This window comes from Molothrus aeneus, chromosome 1 (assembly GCF_037042795.1).
Source record: "Molothrus aeneus isolate 106 chromosome 1, BPBGC_Maene_1.0, whole genome shotgun sequence".
NCBI lineage: Eukaryota > Metazoa > Chordata > Aves > Passeriformes > Icteridae > Molothrus > Molothrus aeneus.
This window is the reverse complement of record NC_089646.1, coordinates 130,022,584-130,042,506: the sequence shown is the minus strand read 5'-3', so window position 1 is coordinate 130,042,506 and position 19,923 is coordinate 130,022,584. Positions and strand designations below refer to the sequence as shown.

Below are 19,923 nucleotides of genomic sequence, written 5' to 3'. Positions count from 1 at the left end.
ATAATTTACCTTCCCATTATTATTTTCTCTACTGAGCAATGACAATACAATCTAGTAGCAGGTTTGAGCACAGATTCTCTTGTAAGGAGTCCTTAAGTGTCATTACTTAATCATTAATTAAAGCTGAAATTGTGTGCTATTTACAGTTGTCTTGTTTTATTGATGTATTTTACTCATATTTTACTTGGTATTTTTGCATGTTTTCTAAAATTTTGTGATTTGGGCTTTGTCCTCTTACCCATGAGTGTGTGCATTATTCCACACATGCATCTGTCTCTAAGTGCAACTGCTATGTAAACCAGTTATATTAGGTATAATATTTACCATATTACATTTAAAATTCTTTCATTTTGTCTAGTTAATTTTGTATGTAGCATTTTGTAATAAATCATAATCCTGGAATATAATCAATGACTATGATGATTATCCTCTCTAGATCCTGGGAAGACTCTACCAGAAGCTCTGGATTATTGCAAGACTTGGTTGCAGACAGTAGCAGGAGAGGTAGATGCTAAAAGTGGTATTCCACCTCCTCTTATCACTGTGCAAATTAAAGACTTCCTTAATGGACCAGGTAAGTGCTGCACTTTAATCTTTCTTTTCTAATGTAATGTGTGGATATGCACACATGGACACAGGATGGTGCCCTGAGCAACCTGATCTAGTGGAAGGTGTCCCTTCCCATGGCAGGGGAGTTTGAAGGAGATCAACGTTGAGGTCCCTTTCAACCCTAATTATTCTATGACTCATTGATATGAGATAATCAGAAATGTATTGTATTCCTTGCTCACAAATGTGAAATTTTCCTCTGGCAATTACCCTGAATGAAAGTGAAAACTGGGCAATGGGCAGTCCTGGACCAGTCTGGTTTAGGGTTTATTAATTTCCTTCCCACAGTAAGTTTAGAAAGGCTGAATTTGTTGAATTTCCAGCAGAATGAAGCCTACCTGCTTCTAGTCCTAGAAAACTGAAATGTTATTGCAGTTGTGTTTAGAAAAGATGACTTTTATAATGTTTCTGAAGATTTTTTCTAAGCTATCTTCTCTTGGTTCTTTGAAATCTGGATACCTGGCTCTGGAAATTACAATCACCTAAGTGATGATATTGTAAAATTTAAAAAGTGATAGTGATATTGTAGTTCTTTAATTAATGTAAGTGGTGTAGTGTAGAGGTTTGTTAGCATTTGCATAACATAATGTGACTTGAAATTCCACTCTTACAGCATCAGAAATTCTTGCCAATTGCATTCTCTATTTTGTGAAGCATATATTTATAGCTACATTACAGTGAAAAATAATTGAGGTTATAGTGAAAGTTAGAAAATACGTAACTATTTTTTTCATTTGCATATTTGTTATAGTTTATTGAATTAATTAACCTATTTTCTTATCCTGAATATCCTTCACGCAGCACAGCTGTTATCAGCCATTTAGTGAGGAGCTCTTCAGTACAGGATTTTCATGTTCATTCAGTTACCTCTTCATACAGTCTTACAGCACATTATCTAGTCTTGGATCTGCAGCACAATTTCCTTTGCATGCCTTACAGCTGTAGCATCTGAGCTCTACAGAAATACTAATGTACCTGCACAACCCTCACATGGATGATGGAATACTATGCCCTTGCCATTCCACAGAAGACAACTGAGGCACAGGGACATTAAATATTTTCTCATTTTATTAAGGTTATCAATTTATAACACACCATCTTAGTTTTCCAAAATACTTGAAAATACAGAATTTGATGTTGGAAACACAGGTCATATTGTCTTTGGGTGAAGCAGAAATCACTTCTGAATATCAAAGCCCAAGACATCAAATTGAGTAACCAGTGAATGATACACACATATTTGACCCTGACTATAAATACTGTAGTCAAGTAGCTTGAAAAAATGTTTTTTGCACACAGGCAAAGGTTTCAAGGAAACAATAAAGTATGTGAACAACCTCATCATTGCCCCTTTTTTTTTTTGTTTTGTTTTCTAGCTATCTAAAGACATAATTTCAGGGAAGATTTTTTTTATATTGATCCATATTTGGGTACGTTAATAGGCCTTTGAATCTTCAGGCCCTACTGCATGTTCTGCTACCATTTGAGAAAAAAATGGTTAATTGGTAGTAATGATGGCTTTTCATTCTAATCAGAATAGCACAGGAGGGGTTAAGATATCTTCTATCAGGGACCTTTTGATCACTGCTGCCAGAATGGTTTTCTTTCATCCTTCTGCTACCAGTTCTTATATGTCCTCTGTCCCCACATTTCTTAGATTTCCATATTCCCAGACCCTTCATTGTGTAAGAGCACTTCTCTCAAGGTTCTCACTGTAGTTTCCTGGCACAGCCTTTATATTTAATTTATTACACACCTGAGGGTGTTTCCCTGATGCTGTCCTGTCAGTAGGACAGATTCCTAGTAAAACTAGCAAACATAGAAGTTGGCACCAGCTTACAAAGTATATATTCACAAATAGTGTAAGTGTTCACCCCAATTTCACCAGTCCAGTTGTATCTTGCATTAGTGTTAAATCTCTCCCCTCCATAGTGTTTTGCTAAATAGGGAACTGGAAAACCATAAATTAATGCATCATAATCTTCAATCTATTTATTCTTGCAAAGCATTTAAAACTTCAGAGGTTTCTTCCAGGATCTATTCTTAGCCAAAAGGCTTTTTTTCATCATCTTTTTGCTCCTAATTGGAACTATCATTACACATGACTCAACGGTAATTTCTCTGAATTTTAATGAAGTGTTTGCCAGTGTAGTATAACAAAACATCTCTACCATCCCTTGCAGATTTTTCTAACCTCAGCTGTAACCACTATGAGATCCTCTTCAAATAAACTAACCTTTACCAAGAAGCCTTCCTTGGGGGATGGAAGTTTCATTGGATGAGTAATGGAAGGCTCATTCTGCATGTGATTGCGTCAGAACAGCACATGCAGAGAGTTACAAGAGCCTGACAGCTCCTCAGCAGGCTACTGGAAAATGAGTTACTAACTGCCCTGTGGGACAAGAAGTCCCCTAACCACAGCTTCTTCCAGGGTGAGGTAGCTTGGCCGTCAGCAGCCTGGAGAAAGTGTTACACCACCAGATCCTAGCTCAGCTGGCAGTTGTTCTTTGAGGACAAGAACCTCCACAAAGCTCCCAAGAGCTCTTGCAAGATCAACAAACAGTATGTGTGGTGGGAGACACATTTATTAGCTAATAAATTAAATAAATAAAGGCACCAATGGGAGACAGCTTTGCTAATAAATTGAATAAATAAAGGCACTGCTGGAGTAGAGTTTTGTTGCAGGCCTTGAAGGCTATTCTTCTTTCGTGAATATCTGGCAAAGAATGCTGCTGCTAAGTGACCTATTTTCTAATGACATAGTGTGTGTTTCATGGTCATTTATGTATATGTGGTTTATAACTGTAGTAAGTGAATCGCTGAAATGCATTGAATATACTGGGAGGTGCTGCCTGTTGGTTACAGATGATCAACTGTTCTGAAAAGTCAGCACATTTTTGAAAGTTGTGCCTATGCAGACAAAAATATGTAGCATTTGGGATAACTATACAGTTTTCTGTGTCAATTTCAATGTGTTCAGAGTTCAGTAGTTTAATTGTAATGTCATTTTTCTTTCAAGATACATTGTTGGTGTGCTGAGGTTAAATTTCAAGTATAAGAATCCAACATGCCTATATTTTATAATGCAAAATACTATCAAGCAGTTAACAGAAAAAATCTGCAAGTGGCTTGCAATGTTTGCTGTGTTAGATAAAACCAGTACTCCTTGAAAATAGTTTGTCAGCTGAAGTAGGTAAGTAGATGGTGTTCCACAGAAAACTCGTATGGTTTCACCACACAGGAAACCAGGTTGTCAGTCTATATTAGCTTGGAGATCAAAAAACTACAGCAAGTAGCTAAACTTGGAAACCACTAATTAAATGAGAATAACAGGATACATTAATGCACTTCTTGCCACATGAGTTGATTATTTTGTACATTTTTGGCAACTAAAGAAAAACTATATTTCTTCCAGATTTAAGGTAATAGGATCCTAGGAGAAATAAGCATTCATCATCAGGCCTGTGGGAACAGACCTCAACTTTAACCCCACAATGTATTAAAGGACTATTCGTTCTCTTTTTACAGAAACTAATTATGTAAAATTTTTTTAATTCCATTTACATCACTTTACATGACCCTCTATCTTTTATATTCATTCTGTTACTGGGTTGTAGATCCAATTTTTGTCTAATACATTAAAGTGAACTACTTATTGCTTCAGCATTAGATATAATTCATTATGTGAGGAACAAATATGACCATCTAATTTTTATAGGTTTTTAGAAATTATCGTCTTTACCTTTTAGTCCTCCTGGATTTTTTTTTTAATCACCTTTTCTTACCTATAAAAGCTGTCTTTGATGTAGTCTTTCTGGATGCAAATGATGCAAGAACATGTCTATGAAGTACAGCTTTATAAAAATTGCCTTTAAATACTTATACACGCAAATTATGGATGATAATCTGTAATTAGTGGATTTAACTTTATAGTGAAGTCCGCTTTCTGCAGTAGTTTCTTGGGAAGGCATTGGGTTAGATGTGAAGTAATGGAGGTCCTTGATAATTCACCTTTATAAATAATTTCTGCACAAGACAGTATCCAAATAAACTAAGAAATGTTGTGTCCCACTGAAAGATAAAGTGAGAACTGGGAAGCTGGTGGGTTTCTCCTTCATGCCAGTCCCTCCACACATGATCTGGGGACCACGAGGGGCACAGCAGGGGACCTCAGCTCAGGTATAAAAAACAATAATCAGAACTGCACCAGGGCACTCTCTCCAGCCTTTTTTCCCCCACTGTTTGCAGAGGCAACAATTGTATCCATTACCAAGGTCAGCGGTTTGGAGAAACCTGGAAAATAGCAGCTACCAGAAACCCTCTAGAATAATACCTCCAGCAGGTGATAGATTAGTTGGAACAAATTGGAACCATTGCACTTCAGCAATCCTGGTTTCTTTCAAACTGTTTTAAAAATGTCGTCATTTTAATACACAATATCAGCCCTGCGGAACAGTCCACAGCAGGTTAATTTGAATCATATGATGTATCACTGCCCTCAGCTGACATGAGCTCCGTTCCATGTGTGAAGCCATAATAAATCCATTCCCAACCGAGGCAAATTCCCTGTGAGAAGGTGAACTAATCCAGGCCTCACACTGGCATGTTAGCCCTCCATAATTGAAAGCAGGGCCACCTGTTCCCAGCACAGTTAGCCTATAGAGAGAAAATTAGCATTAGATCAGATACTTAATATATTGAAAAATCATTCATACGACTTGCAAGTTCAGCTGTGGGCTGCTTAGCATGACATCATATATAAACCTAGGAATGTGCCCACTTGATCCCAGTTTAACAGTTTTGTTAACCATGGTGTTTGTTAACTTTGAAAGGAGAATTTTTTGATTTAATGAGAGCTGACACGTGAGAAGGGGAACTAGCCAGGGTGCAGACTTTTCTAATTAACTCTGGGTCATTTGCAAAACTTTTGAGCTTTCTAGTAGGGCTTTTTTTTCCCTTTTCTCTTTTACAAACAAGTTTTTAAAGCACTGACACTGTAGCCATGAAATGATATATATTTGATTAAGAGGGCAAAGAGAAATATTCCAAACAGGTGTACCAGCCTGTAGGTATTGCTTTGGACTTGACACATCTATTGTCTGTAATATCTGTGTAATAATGAGGAAAATCATCAAAGTACCTTTCTAAAAACACTGTCTACAACACTTATTTTAAATATCATTTCTTATATGTCTGAGTACAGAAAATGAAAACTACACACTGGACCCACATGGAGAAGTTGAAAAACATTTTCTTATAATCTTTTTCAGTCTATTCGCATTCTTTTAACGCTTATTTCAGACATTTGCTCAATTTTCAGAAACGTTCCTTTTTTTTTCTTCCCATGTGCTTCTTAATATAGATGTATTATTCAGAAGCTAAGCAGAAAATAGAGGGTTAGTATTTATGGGTTCTTTTCTTTTCCACAAACGTGCTCCATGACCTGGAACAATTTATTTCGTCTCACTATATTGTGCTTCATCTTCCCTGACTCTCTGTTAAGGGAGTTAATGTTTCCCTTAACCTGGGTTTTCCTTTCATGATAGTGAAAATTATAATGGGGGCATCCTTCCTGATGCCCCCATTATAATTTTTGGCCTCAGCATTCAGCCCTTGGCACACTCCTGTATTGTACTGAGCTGTATTTGATAGCTGCACAGTTGCTTAATTTCAGTCAGCATCTACTGAATGACAGTAACCCTCCATTGTTTATTAATGGCATCTTTGGGCTTCTTGACCTACAACAATTTATCTTGGTTTACTTGTGCCAGTTTAAAAAAATTAATAGAATTGCATCACTCTGAGCCTTGTCTGAGATCTCAAAGCTGGAGCTGTTAATGCCCAAGTGTCACCTTCACATAATGTCAGTGACACACTAGGTCATGGAAGAAATTGTTATTCCTGCTGGGGAGCACCCAGCACAGTTCAGGGTGATTTAATTCCCTGAAGGCTCTAGTTTGCCATATTGACCTTGGAGTGCTGCTTCTGTGGGGCTGCAGCACAGACAGCAGCGGGTAGGAATACTGAGCAGTGACTACCAGTCTCTTCTAGACTAACTGGCATCTGTCTCACAGAAGCAGAATGCAAGATGGACTGCAGATGGCCTCTGAAGCCTAGTCTCAAGTTTCTTCCTCGTTTTCCCTTGATCCAAATTGGGAATGATGAATTAGAGGATAAAAACAATTAGTTGGGATTCTTCTTGCTTTTCAATTTCTCTTAATTTGTGTCTCTTTTGATGTTTGACCAGCCAATTGAGAACAGTACAACTGGTCTTTACATGTCTCTTTCCTTCCTATTTTTATAAATTTAATTTTTGCAATTCAGCCATTACCATTTGCTGAGGGGCCATCCTGACTCCAAATCAGAATCAGGGCTCAAGATTACCTTTACCTTCCTCATATTTCCTCTGTTTAAAGTCTCTACATCAGGATGGGTGGCTAAGGGAGAAAGAATACCACTGTTGGTAAACTCTTTCATGCCATCATCTGCTCCTCTCCTGTTTAGGACTAGGAAATTAAATCATCTTAAGAGTTTAGGATAAATAGTAGGGGTTTTTTCTACAGAAGTACTGTATATTAAGAAGTTTAATATTTTACAGCCTTCTTGGGGAAGGGGGGACGGAGATCCATGTCCAACCTCAAGGAGAAAGATCTGGCCTTTTCTGTTTCAGCTGTGAGAAATAAAAGATCCACTGCTGAAACAATGTTGTGGAAAATTAATCAATTCTTAGAAAATGGCATATTTTTCTCTCACACATTTCAGCATTTCTTGGTCTTTGAAAAGGCTGGGGTCTTATAAATGATAGAATCATTAAGTTTGGCAAAGACCTCCAAGATCATCAAGTCCAACCTTTGACCTAGCACTGCCATGGCAACTAAATCATAGCCTTAAGTGCCATGTCCAGTCATTCTTTAAATACTTCAAGGGATGGTGACTCTATCACCTCTCTGGGCAGCCCGTTCCAATGCCTGACCACCCTTTTCAGTGAAAAAATTCTTCCTGAACTGGACTTCCACTGGCACAGTTTGAGGCCATTTCCTCTTGTCCTGTCGCTAGTTGCCTGGTAGAAGAGGCCAATCCCCACCTGGCTCCAGTCTCCTTTCAGGAAGTTGTAGAGACCAGTAAGGTCCCCCTTGAGCCTCCTTTTCTCCAGGTTAAACAAGCCCAGCTCCCTCAGTAAATCTTGTCATAAGATTTACTCTCCAGACCCTTCACCAGCTTGATTGCCCTTCTCTGGACACTCTCCAGCCCCTCAATGTCCTTTGTCTAGTGAGGGGCCCAGAACTGGACACAGCACTTGACATGTGGCCTCACCAGTGCCCAGTACTGGGGGCAGTTGTTGCCCTGGTCCTGCTGGCCACACTATTGGTGATACAACCAGGATGCCTTTGGCCTCCTTGGCCACCTGGGCATGCTGGCTCCTGTTCAGCTCTTGTCAACCAGCACCCACGAGTCCTTTTCCAAGAAGCAGCTTTCCAGACACCTTTCCCCCAAGCTATAGCACTGTATAGGATTGTTGTGACACAAGTGCAGGGCTCATATTTCACCTTTTGAACCTCATAGACTTGGCCCATTGATCCAGCATGTCCTTATTCAGCTTATGACTGATTTTCATGGCATTTACTCTCTGGTATCTAAGATTAAGAAAATACTATGGTAGTTTTTAAGTCATAGAAGTAGTAACATTTTGTACATTAACTTATGGCATATATTAGAATAAGTCCACTGAAGCTCCCAGCTTCAGTAAGCTGGAATTTACCTGGACCAACAATGCTAGGAGCTTTCATTATTTTTGTGTTGCTTGTTCATCCTTAGCCTTCCAAATAAAAAGTCCTTTTGAGTAACATCATTATCCCAAGTTCACAGATGAAAATTATATCTTCCCAATACAAATTTGAATGTCATGGAGAACAAGAATAAAATACTTAGAACCCTGAATTTTTTTATCTGAAGCTCTAAGTAATAAAATGACAAAGAAAGAAATTGCTTCAGACAGAAATTTCAGAATGCTGCTCATAGGTTTCTTTTTATAGTTGTTATGATTTAGTTCAAACAGGCCATATTGAATCCATTGGGTTTTTTGTAATAGATTTCAAAATACATAATAAATGTAAGTAATATGATGACTAACGGGTCAAGTGAAGTTGGAACTTTTAAAATGAGAAAATAGCTGGAAACGGTTTTCAGGAAACTATTCCAGTTGATTTTTGGTCCCCCACAAGGTGTACATTAACATAAAACTCTGTAGAATCGCCTCTGGGACCTGAATTCCCTCTCTGATTTCATTATTCCAAAGTGTTTCTTTTTCCTCCACTGTTAAGTCATCTCCTGGTGTGGTGGGAGCATATAATAAGTGTAATTTATTTATATTTATCTAATCTCCTTTTAACTCACTAGTTATTTCATCATTCTGTTTCCTAGCTGCTGTTCAGAAAGATGTGAAGGCTAATTAGAAACTAATAATTGAAATACATGGATTTACTGAGCAATCTAAAGAGAAGTAGTGAAGAAATTGAGGAAGAGAAAGAGCAATTCAAATTCTACACTCAAATGCTGTACTGTAATCAAAAATTGCTTTGATACCAAGTAGTTCCCTCTGCTTTAAGCATAACAGAAATAACTCACTTGATGCACTCAATTTGCAAGCACAGTAAATTTTTCTCTTTTTTTTTTTGCTGGAAATAGGTAACACCTGGCAAAATAAGTTATTGCTAATGCATCTTAAATCTAAAGAATGCATTGGGTTATAATTTTGGTAGCCAGTCATTAATAGGCGAAGGAGAAGGCGTTGTTATTGAGGCGTTAAAGATGACTTTGAACTACCTTTTGCTCTGTGTTTATTCTGATGTAATTTTGGGCAATTCAAAGAGTTAGTGGAGTTACAGGAAGCCTGTGTTTTCCTACGGGTATAGAATCTGCACAGTGTTATGTGCTGTTCTTCCCAGGTGTTTAAAATAATCTAAAAAAACTGTTACACTTGGATTTTGCACCCCAAAAAATTTATTCCAGTTGAATCTGTGTGATTCATAGATTTTAAAGCTCTTTTTAGTGCACTTTGACTGTCTGGTGAAGCAGCTGAATATCTATCTTAATCAACTCCTATAAATAGCTCTTCACGTTTCATCAGTTTTCATTGTTCTGTCCATCACTTAAATATATTTTCCTTAGCAGGAATGTTAAAGTTTCTTTTACATTCCTAATGATAATGTATAAAAGAGGTCAAAGACTAAAGATTGCTCAATTGTGTTTCTTCTTTTCTTTTTGAATGTTTTACTTAAAATACCAAAGAATCTCTTTACATAATCTTTAACCAGTTGTAAAAATAACCTGTATCATTATGAGATAGTTAAAATATTTTGTAAAGGTTCCAAAGTCACAGTTTCTGCAATTATGCTTCTGGCTGCCACCACATTCTGTCAGGGCTGATTTACTGGATAATAATAATTTCATACAAAACTTTGTCAAGTTATCAGTCATGACAGCATTTTTGTGTGACATGCACAGTTTCCAAACAGAAAAGAGGGAAGTCATTTGCATTTCTCTGGTGTCCTGGTGGCCCTATTTTTATTGCCTTCTTGGATGAGTGGCCAAGAGCAGTGATAAAAGCACAGGCCCAAGTGCCCAGTATGTTCCAGCACTGAGCTGCACCAGTACCCTGTGTCTTCTCCAAAAGGAGCTTCTGCCTTTGTGGTCATCTCCTTTGCCATCCTTCACACTCAGTTTTTGGGTGTGTTAAGCTTTGGTCTAAGCCCTTGGCATCTGCTGAGTCAACTTAGGTCTGAGAAGTTTTTGGGTGTCAGGGAGGTTTCTTGGGTTTTTTCCCCCTTCTGAAATATGTTACCATAGGAAAGTGCTGGCAATTAGATGTGTATTAGATAAAGAAATTGGATGTGAAAGTTGCCATACCAAGGAATAAGGGTCCTCCTTTACTAACTTAGAAACTCAATTATTTAGCAAAAGCAATAAATAGCATTTGTTTATTTTACTCCTTTATTACTGCAGTAGTAAGGGAGAAATTTAAATTTATAAGGCAGTTGTTTAGTTGTTTTTTTAACATTTCATTTTAAAACCAGCCCATTTGACTATTGTAAATAAATTAATGTCATAATGTCACATGGGTCTCTAAATTCTTCCTAACTCCTTTCTTTATTCAAAGGAAGGAGAAGTCCAGTGAAGTCTGCATAGAAGGCCGACAAATCTTAGGATATTCCAAGTGCCAAGAGGATAGGGAGTTTTTCCAAAGTATTATGACATTTTTCTTCCTGTGATTTTAATTAAAATGTCAATACATAAGGATTTTGGAAAATCTTTTAAGTTGATCTTTTGTGGGTTTGGATGCCTGAAAATCTTCACAGAATAACTGAGGTTGAAGAAGACCTCTGAGATCATTGAGTCCAACCTTTGATCAACACCATGTCAACTAGACCTTGATTAAGTGCTATGTCCAGTTGCTTCTTGAACACTTCCAGGGATGGTGACTCCATCACCTTCCTGGGCAGCCAGTTTCAGTGTTTAACAACCCTCTCCAATCCTGTTTTCTTCTAATGCCCAGCTTTCTAACTTTGGTACTTGCCTTCCTGCAAGGCCCACATATTAGCTAGTGTTTTGCCAGTTCCTAGTTTAGTGTGGAAGGCTTTCAGTGCAAGAGAAAGCATTTTCAGAAAACCAGTAATTAAAGTTCTTAGTTCAAAATAGCTTTCCAGTCTTAAATATCAGGTAGCTGTAGCTTGTGGAATAGTGCAGACATTTTTCTAATATTGTTTTGGTTTTTTTTAGTTCAGGTATGACAGATCTTACACAGCCATTAATAAATTTCTCTTATCTTTGTAGAAAATGTGCCAGATATTTCTGGGGGGAGGGGATCAGAAAAGTACTTTGCCACATGCCTGTGAATCTCTGAAATCAGTATAAACCTGCTCTTAAAAGCAGCTCTGAAACTCGGTCCCTACAACCCTTTAGCGTTTATTTACCTAAAGAATGGGAAAATCAAGCTCATTAGTTTGCATCAGTGTTAGAAGTAAGATGTGGTCCTGGACAACTTGAAACTAGTTTCTATGAAATATTCATTAATCTGTGTAAAACCTTCAACAGACAGTGTTTCCTGTATATATTTATAATGAAACTCAAAACTAAGTAGTGCTGTTTGAACATTTCATCTAGTTTAGATATATGCACAGAATTTTAATCACTTTTGGTTCATGGGGTTGGGGCAGTGGCAGTCAAACAGCAAAGGGAAAAGCCCTTTTCCCACTAACTAGAGTAGCTGTCTCATTACTGGTAAAAAACTGAATTTGAAATGAAAAATCCTAAAAACTAAGTTAAAAGCTGGATTTCTGTAAGGAATTGTTGCGTACTGATGCTACGGCACAGAAATAAGTTTCTCCCTTCATAAAATCCTGCTTCCTATCTATGAAATAATTTTGCCAATTTCTACATCTCAGCTACCAAGATATGACTATTAACAATGTTGTTCATATTAATTGTGGTTCCTAAAAATTCTGTGAGTCTTTTAATAGTCTGAGAAACACCAAAATCCTTTTTGGTGAGGAGATGAAAAACATTTTAAAAATAATAATGACTTTAAAAAAAATTTTAAAGCAATACATTATTCCACTCTCCCTGGAAAATGAAGAAATCTAAATGTACCTCAGTTTTTGTATTTGCTTTTTATTTCACATTTCATCTTGAAAATGCATTGAAGACTGCTGCATATGAGCTGTGTAGGAAACAACACAATACACATGTTATTCACTCATTTAAATGTGTTGAAAATGTTCGCTGTTAGCTTTGGAGTTTAGTCAAATAGTTCTTCTGGATATAAAACTCAAGAGAATGTGAAGTATATTTTTATTCTTACACAAAAGAACTAATGTATCTCCCCTCCTACACACTCCAGTAAAGTGTGTGTGTTTCTGTGGTGATCCCTGGGAAGAAACGAGATTAAATCCACTTTGTACCCTGTTTCTTCCTTTAAAACTGTTCATAGTGATGTTTGCTTATAGTATTTTTCATTATATTTTAATTCAGATTTATTGCTAAAAATGCTGTTTTGTTATGTTTTAACATTGATTCAGTCCTTGTAATGAAACATGGTGGAAATATGATGGAAAAGCTATTTCCACTCAATGCTTATATTTGCACACAGCTTGAATAATTGCACTATCGCTTATCACGTTTCTTTCTCCAATTCTCCCCTACAGCTGACATAAATGTGGACATATCAAAACCTTTGAAAGCAAATCTCAGTTTTGCCAGACTTGACCAAATAAACCAGTTCTTGAAGAAAATCATAACCACAAATGAAGATGTGCCCAGGAAGGAGGCTGCTTCATCAGCTGGCATTATTCCAGATGGGGACATCACTTTGATATCCAGACACCCCAGTACAAAGGACTTTCTACCTGCAGCCCACACCAGCACTGTGCAAAAGGCTTCAATGCAAGAAAATTTGTGGCAAGCCCTTTCCTGCTTCCAGAAAATTTCCATTCACACTGTTCAAATGGTTGTTTTGATGGAAACCATCCCACACCCCAGCAAACCTTGTTTGTTAGTCTCTTTCTCAAACCTCAGTGGAAGCCTGAACATTAAAAGTGGACATAAAACTGCAGGTAAGAGGTTTTTTTTGAAGTTGGAAGAGCTACTGGTTTGTGTAAGTGGTGGTCTAGTGACCATTTCAAAGGGTGGTGCATTGCAGGGAACTGTTCCAGCCAACATCATAAATCCACAACAGAGAATAGCAAATCCCTGATAGACTCTATTACCCAAGTTCTCCTTTCTGTGAGGGAGCACCCAAGAATGATTAATTCTGTAGTTAATATCCCCTAGCTTGTAATTACTAATTTATTGATGGAATTCTGGCTGAAATGGTGATTATGAGAACCACCCCTCTGGTATTCCAATAATTTAGCACATAATTCAAAGGGCAAAATTTTGACAGTTTTCACTCTTTAACTAGATTTTCTTGTTAGGACCTTTGTTTCTGTCTTAAAAAAAATGTAAAAATAATTGTTCAGAGCCCTGACAGGTGCTACTATGTAAATATTGGGTCATGCTGTTATTCTTCTCCAGATTTATGAAGTTTTCAATTTTTACATGTTTCCTCTGCACACCTGAGATTCACACAGGGAAAATAGGCACTCTGGCCTCATTACTGAAGCACTGCAAAGAAACTTTATGCCTCGGGTACAATTAACCAGATACCAGAGACTCATTTAAAATAGATATTTTGAGAGTCATTGTAAATTGTTTTATTAGCATTTCAATAAAATTAGTAAGATGGTATATTTCCATGGTGTGGAGATGAGCCAGATGTAGGTAGTTGGAAGAGTAGTTTGAGAGGCAGAATGGTCTCTAGCTGAGAGGAACAAGTTGTTGGCCAGCTGAGGTGGTGATTTATTTCTTTTTCATCAGAAATATTTTTCCTCAGGCCAGCAAGTTCCAGTTCTTCTTTATTGTTTTAAAAGTTAAAAATGAAAAATTTAAGGTTCATAGGACATGAAAACCCATGAAAGTGCTGGGGCCAGAAACTTTTGATTTATCCATTAATAAACAGCAGTGCAGGCAGGAACAGTGCCTGTGTTCCCACGCTTTTCCACTCGGATAACAACTCCAGCATAGAAGGCACTGCAACTGAGAAAAGCCTTTATAATGTGCTTTAAATAGTTTTAGTTCTGTTTCTGTTTCATAATCCTCTTCCCTTCCATGGGTTCCCCTCTATCATTTGTGCATTATCTGTCCCATGGTACGTTATGGTGTCCACATCATGCTTCGATACATCAAAGCCGGGCTGCTCCCTCACTGTTCTATAAAGCAATTTGGCAAACTCACACTGTATTTCACATACCCTGGAGGTTTTCATCCTCCCAGAAGGAGGACCTACCTTGCCCTGCATGTTAAGTCTCAGAAACATTTTCAGCTATGAGGTTCTGTTTCTTAATTCTTCTGGCAGTCTGAAGAAATCAATCTTTATTTTACGCGGTATAAGCCATACATGAATCTTCAGTATGGTCATAGTCTGGCAGGCATTGTGAAGTGGAGCAATACTGATGTCAAATCTAATGAAAATGGACATTAGTCATTCTATATAAAGAACTTCCATAACCAGAAAATTAGTAGACATCAGCAGATGCTTTTCACATTTTTTTCCAGTTAAAAATGCTTTATCTCTGCTTTATAAGAAGAAAAGTACATCTGCATGAGGTTTTGCATACTGTTGTGATGGTGCAATAAATTAAGTTGTAATTAGAGCAAAAGACACACTTCCACAAAACTGATTGAAATTGTCAAAAAATCTTTTAAGAAATTGCTTGGATTTTTTTTTTTATGGTTGTGAATCTGAATTTAAAGTGCTGATAGAAACCAAGGTGGAAATTAATGATTTCAGGAGAGAAGATAAAATACTCCGTTTGGGGGAAATGGTATTATAATCTAATGTTAAAAATCCTTTAGAAGAATACCACAGTTGCTAACTAGATTTGTTTTATTATTACAAAGAAATTATGCAAGCTAACCCAATTTTTAAAAGTTTTTAGCTATGTCTTGAAAGGAAGGAGCATTTAAATACCTCAGTTCTTCACTACTGTTCTTTTTATAAAAGGTTTTATAGATACACCTTTTGAGCTGAACAGGGTTAATGTCAGGGTTTTTTAATAGAATGAAACTAATACGTGAATACTTCCCTGTGTCTTTGATTTTACAGTCGAATAACTATTGTGACCATCTGCAGCAGCTGCATTTTACGAATTATTTGCTGAACCAAGCTAAGCGCAATGACAAAAGTAGTCATCTCAGATGTACTGTTAAAACAGAGGAAGAAAAAGGAGCATTGCTTGCCTTTTGTACAGTATGGCCATCTGCTGTACAGATGTTATTATATAGAATGACTTCAGATACAATAATTGTAGAAAATTTTCATTAAAACCTCAACAATTTGCACTTGTTTACTTGAATCTGCATAACTCCCCAGTGAGACAACACAATACGCTTGGGGTTTCTTTGGTTCTCGCTAGCTTACTCTTTGATCCTTTTTGATGTGCTGACTTTAATAAACATAGTTAAAAACACTATTCAAAAACATCATGGAAAAAACTACAAAGGAACAATTATAGCAGTAGAAACTACTCTAATCCCTTACTTACGCAAGCTATTTTTAGTGAAATATGGTTTTTTACACGTTTTATGTGGCAGTGTTTTATAAACAGTGTAAATGACCCCTTTTCCAGATGAGGTTCAATGCAGGAGATGAAGTTGTTTTGTAAGGAATCCTATTTGCTAGGAATTATTGAGCAAAACAAAATCTCACAAGAATATATATTGTCGGCATTTTCCTTCCCTTATAGGGGGAAAATAAAAGTGCATGACCTTGTGTATTGCTTTCATTTCTTTTCAGCTGAAATTAAGAAGAAAGCTTTCTATCCAACTTATTTGTCTTTTAATTATCAGTTTTCCCTCTAGACTGTACTGGTTTAATCATCGAAACTAAAGGCATTCTAGTTTCATTTTTCTTCTTAAATTCTTACGAAACTTAAGAAGTTTTAGCTTCTGAAAAGAATTGGGGCTAATTAGTTGAATGATTTCACTTCTAACAAAATTAATTAGAAGTGTTGAACACTCACATTGCAATTGGATAAAACTAAAACACCTCTATTTCTATATATACTGCTGCGCTGTTGTACAACCCCAAACCCTTAGTGTGTCAAGGGACTTCATCTTTTGGACATTTTTCAGGTTTTAGTACAACAGTTACTTATAACAACATGGTTACTATTTCTGTTAGAATACTTATGTTCCTCTCTGTACTCATGTTTAAATACTCACTATTTTGGTTTTAGTAAAATACTACTGTTGTAGACTGTATTCCAGTGTACTGGCACAAAAAGAAAAAATAATAAAACAAAACAAAATCCCTTTAAAAAAATAATAATTTTAATTTAAAAGAGGTTACCATTATAGTTTTCCTGATGCCCTTAAGGGTGGGACTTCATCATAGTGATGTTCAATAAAACAATTATCTCTAGTCATTTTATATTTTGTGGCTTGGAGTTAAAACTTGTACCCATTTTTTTGAAAACCAAACACTTAGCTTGGCAGTGTATTTGTACTGTTGATGAAAACCCTAACTCCAAGAACTGCTGTTAGACCTCATTCAGTGATTTTTCTCTTCTGAAGTACATGGCATCTTCCACAAATGCTTAGAGCTCGAGTCCCATGTACCCAGTCAGATCTGAGATCACTTGGTACCGTGCTTGAGGTGTGTGACTCACTCCTTAACTGTCACAGGGCATTAGAATTGAATAAGTTTTAGCAAGAAATACTAGAAAATAGAATGCAAGTCTAAACATATGGCTTTCAGTTAGTTCAGGTTTGTAGTTGAAATTAGCACTACCTACCTGCCAAAAGAGCAGATAAATTAAGAGAAGTTGAGGACCGTTCTTTCCCCAAAGTGAAAGACAGCAAGAAGCCTGTAGCCTCTCAGTGGAGCCTTATTTTACTCTGGCTGGACACGGGAGGGAAGTCGTGCTGCTCAGTGTCTGAACTGAGAGAGTTACGGACATAAAATATTCCAAAGATCATACACAGAATTCCCCAGCCTTTTGTCCCATATGTAGAAATGATTACTTTAGCATATAAATAAGGGGGAAAAAATAAACACTAGTTGAGCCTATGATAATTGCAAGTATTTTTACTAAACCTGAAAATAATTACATACTTGAGATACTTTACAGTACTTTTAGAAATTAAATGCAGATATGAACTGGTATAGCATGAAGACCAAACTTCAATTTGGAGTTAACTAACTCCCCCGAGAAAACTTTGCTAAGGCGTTGTCATAGCCTTTGGATGCTGCAGATATGCAAGTTAGCCCATGGGGAAATAAAACTTTAAATTAGATATGACTACCTAAAATAATATGCAGCAGTAACAAGCCATTTACAACACCCAGAAGGCGTTTGTTACTTTTAGAAAGAAATATAAACTCTTTCCAACACTTGAACAATAGGAAATTAATTCTCTGTCAGTAAAAGCCAGAGGACAAACTAAATATTTAAATGGCCACTGAGGACTGAGGTGGAAGTGCAGCTTGTAGACAGCTATACAAATCACTAACAAACCTTAATGAATATTGGGTGTGGGCATCAGGGTCCTGTCAGATTTGACACCGTGTCCCAAGTAGCTTAAATCCAACACTCAAGGAAAGGTGGAGACCTCATCAGGTCTCTAACATCTGGGATTTTATTTGTCATTTTGGCATATCCTGCAAGCACAAAAGAAAGAGTAAAAGGGGATTATCCTGACAATGAAATGAGTTACTGAATCTTGTGATAATGAAAAGCAGAAGAATTCTAATTCCTTTCTATAGTCCCTGAGGTAGAGGTGCATTTATAGTTCTGCAGGAGTATAATGTAGGAGGGAAGAACAGATGGCCTGAAATCCATGAAACAAGACACCATCTAATCCCGGGACTGAGTACCAGTATTAATCCTGGTCAGATTCCCTACTGATACTTTGTAATAGGGTTCAGAATTGCTACTGATGAACTAGCATGTTAACTTCAAAGAGTAAAAAAAAGAATTAAAAGTTCCTTGAAGGTTTTTTGTTCAACCTTCTTTTGTTCAAGACAGTGTGCACTAATTTTGTAGACCTGCATTTGCTATCTGAGTAACTCAGCTTTAAAAGTATTTCAGATTAAATTTGATTCAGAACAAATATGGTTGGGTTTTTAATCTCTTCAGTTTTTATTGTGAAATTAGTTACATATTTTTTGCGACTGGAATTTCTTTTGATAGTGGGATCCCAGTGTGTATGTGGTGATAGTAGGTGATACAGTATTTACGTGGAAGTCAATTTAATAGACTGTTTAAATTCACGAGACAATAGATGTAACAGTGAAAGCTGGATGTTTTCTTTATACACTTGATGCTTTCTGTGATGTTCTTCTGGTTCAGTCTTCATTTTTCACTGTGAGGTATAGGACACAGAGTGGAGCAGTGGCCGAATAAAAAGCAAAAAACCCAGGCTAGATGAGTGTCCAGCCAACCTCCAGCCAGTAAGGCACTTCCCCAACACGAAGTCAGGGCCTTGTGCCCAAGGCGATGCCAAGCCTTGCGGACGTTGGCCGCTGTGATTCTCCAAGGTCGCAGGATGAAAGGAAGAGGCGACTCTCAGTCTCTTCGGGGTAGGAGGTTTTATTGGTAGGGGATGCGGGGGGGTAGAGAGGAAGAAGCTGAGAGCCCCGAGGCAGGGAAAGCCTCGGGTTTTAAAGAGGGCGGGAGGGGTGAAAGATAGCAAATCAGAGAAGGATACATTAAGGATTGGCATAATCGGAGAACCAATTAAACACAGTTGTGGGAGGGACCCTGGCCCCTAACCCAATCACCCGACACCCTGGCCCGAACTTTCTAGAAAAAGAGACAGGGGTGTCGAGTGACAGGCAGGCAGCCAGGGGTGGGGAACAAGAAAGATACATTTAGTAACCAAGACAACTGGGGAGGGGTTTGGGGATTGACACAAACTGGTAACAGGGCAGGACCTTCTGAGAGAACAATGGGGGGGAAACCGAACAAGCATAAAACACACCACAACAACAGAGGTTAGACATTATTTCCAATCGTAGGGACCAGTTATTAAGCGGTTTAAATTGATGGTATACTGACATGTTTCTTCTTTTTCCATGTCAAGAATATTTTTATGGGATGGAATCACTAGCTTGCTGCCCAGACAAAAGGTGCAATTTCATAGGAAATTCAGGTTATTGTAGCCACACATTTCTACACGGGGCCTTGTGCTAGCTCAGTTACTTAGGTAGCTGATCAATGGGTTGTGTCAGGGCACTCTTTTGTCTGAAAACTAACCCAATACAAAAGAAGAGTTTGCAACAAGGTTGACTCCTTGGCTCACTGGAGAGGATGGTGGAGAGGTACACCTAATGACCATGCTGGCATAAATGAGAATACAGAGAAGTATACAAACGAGGAAGGATTGAAGGGAGAAGACTGGAATAAGCCTGGACCTGGACTGTCGTTGATCCTCAGGAGCCACGTTCCAAGAGTGCAGAGAAACCTGTTTGTTTTGTGTGGCCTGGGTGTATCTGTCAAGCCTTGAACTTCCACAAGCATAATTGACTGGGTTATAGAGGCCCAAATAGAGCTCAGCTGCTGCCAGGCACCATCTTCAGGATGGTTTATTTATAAAGAAAAGCTACCCTCTAGTTCATGGATGATTTAGTTTACTAAAGCAGTTAAAATTCACTGAATCCAGTGTAGAGCCAGAGGAGCAGGACATCAAAGTAACTCTAAATCAGCTTTGTGGTGATTA

At 37.6% G+C, this 19,923-nt stretch overlaps 1 protein-coding gene across 1 annotated transcript in view; it reads left to right on the top strand.

Moving 5' to 3' along the window:
* The window catches only part of VPS13B (vacuolar protein sorting 13 homolog B), a 433,987-nt gene that overhangs the window by 325,612 nt on the left and 88,452 nt on the right, over positions 1-19,923 (top strand). The window contains exons 35-36 of the mRNA XM_066565010.1: positions 437-574; positions 12,810-13,217. Of these exons, the coding sequence (XP_066421107.1) occupies positions 437-574; positions 12,810-13,217 (546 nt within the window). The remainder of the gene's footprint in view (positions 1-436; positions 575-12,809; positions 13,218-19,923) is intronic.